We start from the raw sequence: 8683 nt of genomic DNA, 5'->3' as shown, positions 1-8683 counted from the left end.
AAGAGGTATCTTTGTGAAATTTTTGAGAGGTATCTTTCGAAGAGGATCGGTTCAAGGTGTTTATGGTAAAAAAAAAAAGAGGCAGAGTTCATGGGTGTTTCAAGACTTTCTGAAATATCAGAGTGTTGAGCAGCTGACCATTGTTCATGTTGAATAAGGCGAGATTTCAAAGCAGCAAAGGTAATAGGGAGATCTCTATTTTGAGTTGAGATGATAAAACTATCGTACTCTCTCCCAACATCATTTAAACCATACATGACAAGATCAGATTCAGGAATGTGTTCATTTATTGCAGCAAGAGCATCAACAATTTCTTTAATCTTAAGTAAACATGCAGCCATCAAGTCAGAGTCTCTTCTAATGTTATATAGCTGATTTCGCAACATGGGTTTTCTAGCCACAAATTGATCAGAAAACTCTTTCTCAAGGGAGAGCCGTACCTATTTAGAAGTAGATAACCCAGCAAGAGCAGACAAACCTGACGGGTAAAAGGTAGCATTCAACCAACTCAGTACAAAAACGATCCCATCCACTTCAGATAAGAAGGATTTAGAACTTCCGTTTCACCAACAAGAACAGACAGCGGCGGTGGTGGTATACTTCCATCAACAAAGCCAAATAGATCTGTACTGATCAAGATAGACTCTATCTGGTTTTCCCATACCAAGTAGTTGTTTTCATTTAGTTTCTCAGATACAAGACTCGCAATAGTATTCAACGGAACTGATTGAAAGGTGAACTCAAACTCGGGTGTAAAAGGGGGGTGTAGGTGAAGTTGGAGTTCCAATAGCACCTTCAGGGTTATCAGTATCAAGTGGTGTAGTCAATTAAGAAGACAGAAGAAAAGAAAAGAGTTAAAAGAGAAAAATTATTGATGGTGACGGCTCTAGAGTTATTGACACAGATCCGAGGAAACGTTTAATGATTTCCTTCTAATACCATGATAGAAGATATTAATGATGTAAGTGATATCGATGTTGGCTGATGATTGGGCAGAATTATTGATGAACAATAAATGTAGACAGAGTTACTGATAATGATAAGTTGTATATATTCATTCAGATAAGAGATACCTAGGAGCATTACATCACTATCCTTGCAGTCATTACAAAGAGATATGATCAGAAAAGCATGGCAAATCCTAGAGGGAAAAACCTAGGATATTCTAGATAGAAGTAAGACAAGAGTAACGGTGAATAAAAGGGAAGCAAGTGACCCATACGTTTACAGGACACAGTTGGAAAAGAACATGACTAGTAGTAATATCTAACAGTAACATCTCAGTATGTTTAAGATTTTTGACTGAAGTTTTAGTCCTTGTTGATCTGAAGGACATGATATCAGTATATGGCGATGTCTCATCGTACCGTGACAGCTTTGAATAACTCGCAGCCCCCTTAAAAGAAGACAAAATATCATCTTAATTGCACAGAAAATATCATCTTAACATGACAAATTTAAACCCTTAATTTTAAAACTAAATATTTGATCTATTTTCTTTCATACAGAGCAGACAGAGCAATCTATTGTTTTATATTCCTACAATCATAGACCAACTAGTTTGGTAGGCATGGAAAACTTGTCAACAGATTCATGGTGTCTTCGTCTTTGGTGGGGACGGAAGCAACTGCATTGAAAAATGGCAAAACAGAACAAATTTGATCAAACAATATGATCCGACCCAAACAATGGATTAAATAGGAGATTTGAATTGTCAAATGGATAAGAACCTGATAACATGAGATGAGAGAGCTGAGAAATCCGAGACCTCCAACTACTCGGGGAGTGAGTTTATTAGGTGCCAGTTGAAGTAAACCAGCAGCAACCCCTAAATCCATAACTGCCTTTACCAAAGCCAATGTCCTATCATTTGCTTTCTTTAGCTTCAGAAGATATTCCTCATTCTGCATTCATTCACACCAAAAGGAATAGTGTTTGTAGGTGGTGAGAGGCAGAGAGGCCACAAAAGGTATGGATCACAAGAAAAGAATTACCTGATATTTATCAGTGTTGTTCAGCTTCTTCTCTATTTTCTTCATTGAAGCCGACAATCTTCCAAGCTCCGCAACCTTGAACAAACAATTTCATAAAGGAGAAAAATAAGCATGTAAAAAGCATTATGAATTGTAATATGATTGTTCTATGCTCATATGTATTCCAGTAAATGCTTATGCAAGTATGCGGTGTCAAATGTCTTGCTTATTCCAGTTATCTAGATGTAAAGCTGGCTCTAATGCACCCTGGTTGGGAGGAGAACTTCTCATTGCTAAATCCAAACGGGTCATATCTGGTTGGCAGGCTATTATGGCCTCCAAAAATAATGACAACAATGGTCTGTTATATACGACATCCCTAGCATATATGTTATTCTTTACATCAATAATTATGAGGATAAGAGCCTGAAGAGCCAAGAAAGCTTGGCCATGAAAAATGAGTAGCCCCTTGCAGTTGCACACATGACAGTGTAAAATAGAAAGACTAGTATTTGGGCCCATGTTATTGTCTGAGGTCTCACAACTCCATCCGAGATATTCTCGTATTGGACCTTTCATTGTGTTTGCATTGCATTCATTTGCTAACCTAAGCTTCTCTTCCCAAATCTAACAACTTGCAGAAGACGCCAGAAAAAAGAACATACCTCAATCAAGGAGGTACAAGTTGAGCCGGCCATCCAACAATAAAGAGATACTTTGCCAATAAGTTCCGCACCTTCTTTGTTCTGCACATACAACTTGATCAAATGAGTTCACACATGCCCACATTTCTTCTTGTTATCTTTTCTCTTAAGATAAAAAACATAACGTTCTCCGGCAAACATATTTACCAAGGAAAAGAAAACATGATGTTAAGTACCTTATAAATGCCTGTTCTCTGAAGCCAGACAAATTGATCCAGAAACAGAAAAGTTGACATCAAAGCATTTTTAGACTGAAAAGAAGAGATAGAAGGAAGCAACACATTAATGAGGACATAACTAAAGAACGTAAAGTTTCACCATGCACACATAACTAGCAAAGAAACATACCTTTCCCAATGCAACAATAGGAAAAGGAGTTCCCTGAGGAGTTGGACTAATAAGAGCATGCAAATCATTGACAAACTGCAAATTCATCAGGATATAGAAGAATGAAACTCAGTTTGAGACTACCAAAAGAAGTTGATGTATAAAGACAAGACGAAACAGGAATAACTGTTTAATATCAAATTAGAACCACGAGAAAGTAGAACACTGAACCTTAAAAAGCCGAAAAACTTTTCGTGCCAAGCTGGTAGTTTTGTCAACATTTTGAGCTGTGCCAGGCTCTCCGTTGCTCAAGTACTTTGAACCATATTGTATCGCCCTACATATCTTGTCCCTGGCCTCAGCTTTGTTCAAAAACAGAATAGCAAGTGCAAGCTCTGCTCTGGTAGCATCTAATGTACTCATATTTTCTCCAGACTTCTCCAATTCAAAGCACAAATCAGTCAATTTTCTATGTAACTGCCATAGAACAAAAACCACATATTCGTAAAACTAAGCAAAAAACAAACTTATAGCTGAGAATTCATCATAAAATCAATAAATTTAGTAAGTACCCCAATGACCAAATCAGACTGCACCTGCAATTGTATATTTCAAAACTTCACTCATCATAAAAGCTAAACTGAACCAGGTGATAGTCGTGGTCGTATATACTATCCTAAAAGTTCAAAAGGTAGAGCAATGTCATCTATACTATACTCAATAGCTATGATGAACATATAATTGTTAAACTGCCTCAATTTATTTAAGAGCAGATATTAGAAAGACCGTAAATGTAAACTTATGTATTAACAATTTAGTAAGTTATGGATAAATGAATGCCAGACAGTTTAATCATGCAATGTTCAACCCAGACCTATTCTGACGAAAACAAACATACTACGGGTCCACTAGCCTCAGCAACCCACAAGTAGAGAATCTCTGTCCCTCGGGTTCCCTTGCAGTCACTCACTTGACTGTCGTTTTTCCAAGCTAACTAAATAACAACATCCTAAGGTTATACCTTCTAACTCTCAGAGGTTAACATGTTAAAATAAAATAACAACAAAAAGTGACTGACATCCCCCAAACACCACAAATCACACTAAAAATCTCTATTCCATTCCACTTACTGAATTCAGCAAATCTAACAGACGATCGATCATTATACCTTGTCGTCTTAATCTCATGAAAAACTCAACAAAAAATTCTGTAAAGATCACTATACGGATCGATATAGTTCAAATTCATCCCCTTTATACATCAAACAACAATTAGAAAGTATAAACCCAATTATACAGCAAAAAACGAATCCTTTAAATTCCGGATCAGCAAGAGATTTCAATGATCCAAAGATTCCAAACCAAAAACAAAATAAAATTCTGAACTGAAAATCAAAACAAAAAACATACATTGGATCGAACAATATACAGAATTATTTGGTTCTTCTGTTTGGTTGACTGAAACATTCTTCCATCACAATATATTTCAAACCAACAAGATCAAATGAAATTTGAAAGTAAATTAAAAGAAGAAAAGAGGATTTATTTGTACAAAAATACCTGTATAAGCAGTAATTTGAAAGAACTTTTAGGTCGTCAAGATTAAAGGAATTTGAGAGTTTGGTTTAAAACTTAATATATGGGTCCCACGACTGTTTTTTTACTTTTTTTTTTGTTCTTCCATCTGTTCTCAATAGATTCGGTTTGGACTTTGGACCCACAGAACCCGTAAAACTCCGTATTCTTTTTGTTTTTCTTTTTTTGAAATGCATCGGGATAAGCCCTAAGAGCATCCACAGTGGGCGAGTATAACCAAAAATTTGGGATGAGATCGTAACGTAGTGGGACGGAGTAAAGATTAAATCCCAGCCAAAGATCAAATCCCAGATCATATTTGGTCGCGACCAAATACCAAATCCTAATATAGTCGGGCGTAAATTTAAAGTACGCTTGTTGCTGGGCGGACACCCAACCATCCGCCCGTTCACTTACTCATCAGGCGGGCACCAAACCATCCGCCCCATTCAAAATGAAATTCATCAGGCGGACACCCAATCATCCGTCCGTTCACATTTCGTCAGGCGGACACCAAACCATCCGCCCCATTCAAAATGAAATTCATCAGGCGGACACTCAACCATCCGCCCGTTCACTTACTCATCAGGCGGACACCAAACCATCCGCCCCATTCAAATTTCGGGCGTAAACCAATTTTACGCCCCATTCAAGCGTACACCAAATTTACGCCCGTTTTCGTGCGGTGATTAATTTTACGCGCGACCAAATTTGGTCTTCTCCCCATAACGTCACAGTACAGATTAAACTCAGATTTAGTCTTTTTTTTTGGTCTTTGATCTTTGAGTTTAGTCGTACCATTGCAGTCGCTCTTAGAGCATCCACAGTGGGCGAGTATAACCAAAAATTTGGGATGAGATCGTAACGCAGTGGGACGGAGTAAAGATTAAATCCCAGCCAAAGATCAAATCCCAGATCATATTTGGTCGCGACCAAATACCAAATCCTAATATAGTCGGGCGTAAATTTAAAGTACGCTTGTTGCTGGGAGGACACCCAACCATCCGCCCGTTCACTTACTCATCAGGCGGGCACCAAACCATCCGCCCCATTCAAAATGAAATTCATCAGGCGGACACCCAATCATCCGTCCGTTCACATTTCGTCAGGCGGACACCAAACCATCCGCCCCATTCAAAATGAAATTCATCAGGCGGACACCCAACCATCCGCCCGTTCACTTACTCATCAGGCGGACACCAAACCATCCGCCCCATTCAAATTTCGGGCGTAAACCAATTTTACGCCCCATTCAAGCGTACACCAAATTTACGCCCGTTTTCGTGCGGTGATTAATTTTACGCGCGACCAAATTTGGTCTTCTCCCCATAACATCACAGTACAGATTAAACTCATATTTAGTCTTTTTTTTTTGTCTTTGATCTTTGAGTTTAGTCGTACCATTGCAGTCGCTCTAACATCCTAATAGTTAGAAATTTTGCAGGGAACTGCTGTGGAGCCAGAGGGAGCTATTATAAAGGAGGAATGATTAAAGATCAGGAAGTGGAGCAGTTGGAGTGTCAGGCAATGCATGAGGCAGTGAACTGGGCAATATCCAAGAATCTCTCTAAAGATATATTTGAATCTGATAGTGAAGTTCTAGTTAAACCAATAAATGAAGACACCTCTTATGTCCATTGGCTAAATCAAGGATTCATTCTAGACATAAAGTTTTTATTTCAGAGTAATGTTAATTTTATTTGTCAATCAATCAACTGAACTAAGAATGGAGTAGCAGATTTAATTGCTAAGAAGTGCAGAACTAGTGACACTAGTTTTGAATATGTAGACAGTTTTCCATTGGATATTACTTCATGGATCCAAGAGGATAACACAAGATGTATTCTATCTGTTTAATCAATAAAATCTTATTTGAATCAAAAAAAAAAAAGACTTGAACCAAAACTATTCAAAAAAAGATTTGAACCAAAAATTGGGAACGGTCACTTACCCACAAACCATCTAGACATTCATTAGCTGTTTCTTCTTCTTTTTTTATTGCCAGTAAGGCCCCGTGTTAATCCATAGATGGGAAAGTGAAAAGTTACGTGTTAGGATTAAGCTCAAAATAATATAACTCTAAAGATAAAATTCTTTAAGTTGGGAATTTACACTTTTTTTAAGAAAACTTAAATAATTGATAAACTGAATTGGATTGATTCCTCACAAGTTCTATAGAAGATTATTGACCTATGAAAATAAGAATAATAAATAAAGGAACACACCTATCTTAAGAAACAAATAGAGAACTAAGTTAGGAAATCAACTAGCAACACCAATAAGGAACGTAATACAATAACTAGTGGTGTCGGTATCCCAACATTCTACCCACTTGGGGACACAACTTGTCCTCGAGCCTCAAAATTTGTAACCGAAGAAGGAAGCCATTTGCATCCTCCCAACTAGCTTCTTCCTATGGATGATCCATCCATTTAACTAGCCAACGACTTCCTGCACGATTGTGCTTTTTGTACATTTTACGATCTGAAATTGCCTCTGGTTCCCATTGGTACTAATAGACGGTAGTAGGCAAGCTTGAATCAATAGGAACAACAGATCCAAGTTTCAATTTCAAGGAAGAAACTTGAAAAACAGGACGAATACAGCTGTTAGGTGGTAGTTCCAACTTATACGCAACTGGTCCAATCTTCTTAAGGACATGAAAAGGTCCATAAAATCGTGGTGAAAGCTTTGAAAACGACCGAGCAGCTATACTAGTCTGACGATATGGCTGTAGTCGGAGGAAAACCAAATCATTTATTTCAAAACTCTGCTCAGTACGATGGGCATTTGCATAGTTTTTCACCCTAGTTTGAGCATCTTGTAAATGAGTTTTTAGAATCTGAAGAGTGTGGTCTCGACCTCGCAAATTAACATCCATAGCAAGAACACTTGTAGAACGTGGTAGCTAGGATGAAATTGTCGGTGAAGGTATATTATATAGAGCTTCAAAAGGAGTCATATTGATTGTTAAATGATAAGTCTTATTATTCCACCATTCATCCCAAGACAACCACTTGTACCATTCACGAGGTCTCATTCCAGCAAAACATCGGAGATAACACTCCAAGGCTCGATTAGTAACTTCCGTTTGTGGGTAATACGCAGAGCTACGACACAATTGTATATCTTGTAAAGAAAAATAAGACTCCCAAAATTTCTTAAGAATATAGGATCACGATCACTTACTATAGTCCACGGCATGCCATGAAGACGCACAATATCACGAATAAATGCTTCAGCAATAGTAGCACCAGTATAAGGATGCGAAAGAGAAATGAGATGACCATACTTGGAGAGACGATCTACAACAACCATAATGGATATTTTTCGATTAGAAATGCGTAATCCGTCAATGAAATCCGTTGAAATATCGAGCCACACATCATCAGGTAGCGATAAAGGTTGTAAAAGTCCAGGTGGAGCAATAGCTTCGGATTTATTACGTTGACAATATCACGTTGAGCAGTATAAACCTTAATTGAATTTGTATACATTTCCAATAAAAATTTTGTTGAAGATGTTTGTAAGTACGAATGAAGCCAGAATGTCCAGCAGCGGGAGTCGCGTGAAATTCACGAAGCAGCTTGGAACACCATGGAGAAGTAGAGACTACTACTATACGCCCCTTATAACTAAGAACACCATCTATACAAGAATAATATGGTTTGTAATTTGAATTCTGACGTAACTCTTCGATAAGACTACCTAATTCAGTGTCGATATGGCACTCTTGAACAATTTCAGCTATTCTTGTAAAAATAAGAGTCGAGATAGCAAAAAGGGAACGATCAGAAACACGAGATAATGCATCTACAACCTTGTTTGCTGCCTCGAAGTGATAAATGATCTCATAGTCATAACCCAGGAGTTTAGACAGCCATTTTTGTTGTTCAATAGATGATAATCTTTGTTCCATGAAATATTTAAGACTACGATAATCGGTGTAAATCTTAAAATCCCTACCAAGAAAGTACGGTCTCCACTTCTGAACTGCAGACACCACACCAAGCATTTCCTTGTCGTACGCTAAAATATTTAAATTTTTACCAGATAATGGCTTGTTGAAGAAGGCAATGGGTCTTTCGGATCTCATTAAAATAGC

The 8683-nt window shown here is 37.7% G+C and overlaps 1 protein-coding gene across 4 annotated transcripts; it reads right to left on the bottom strand.

Annotated features, from left to right (window-relative positions):
- Positions 1 to 1397: 1397 nt before the first annotated feature.
- LOC113276298 (peroxisomal membrane protein 11D-like) lies at positions 1398 to 4661 on the bottom strand. 4 transcript variants are annotated; one of them, XM_026525893.1, is made up of 8 exons: positions 4564 to 4661; positions 3236 to 3481; positions 3026 to 3100; positions 2854 to 2928; positions 2639 to 2719; positions 1995 to 2069; positions 1731 to 1904; positions 1398 to 1627 (listed from the first exon to the last, which is right to left on the bottom strand). In XM_026525893.1, the coding sequence occupies exons 2-8, from the start codon at positions 3425 to 3427 to the stop codon at positions 1592 to 1594; spliced, it is 708 nt and encodes a 235-aa protein (XP_026381678.1). In that variant the 5' UTR covers positions 3428 to 3481; positions 4564 to 4661; the 3' UTR covers positions 1398 to 1591. The 4 variants fall into 4 exon arrangements, with proteins under 4 accessions (XP_026381678.1, XP_026381679.1, XP_026381676.1 ...); XM_026525894.1 differs by having other exon boundaries at positions 3236 to 3439; positions 4564 to 4625; XM_026525891.1 differs by lacking the exon at positions 4564 to 4661 and adding an exon at positions 4414 to 4557.
- Positions 4662 to 8683: the final 4022 nt, after the last annotated feature.

Source organism: Papaver somniferum, chromosome 4, assembly GCF_003573695.1.
Source record: "Papaver somniferum cultivar HN1 chromosome 4, ASM357369v1, whole genome shotgun sequence".
Lineage (NCBI taxonomy): Eukaryota > Viridiplantae > Streptophyta > Magnoliopsida > Ranunculales > Papaveraceae > Papaver > Papaver somniferum.
The sequence above is the reverse complement of the archived record's forward strand: the minus strand, read 5'-3'. Positions and strand labels throughout refer to the sequence as shown.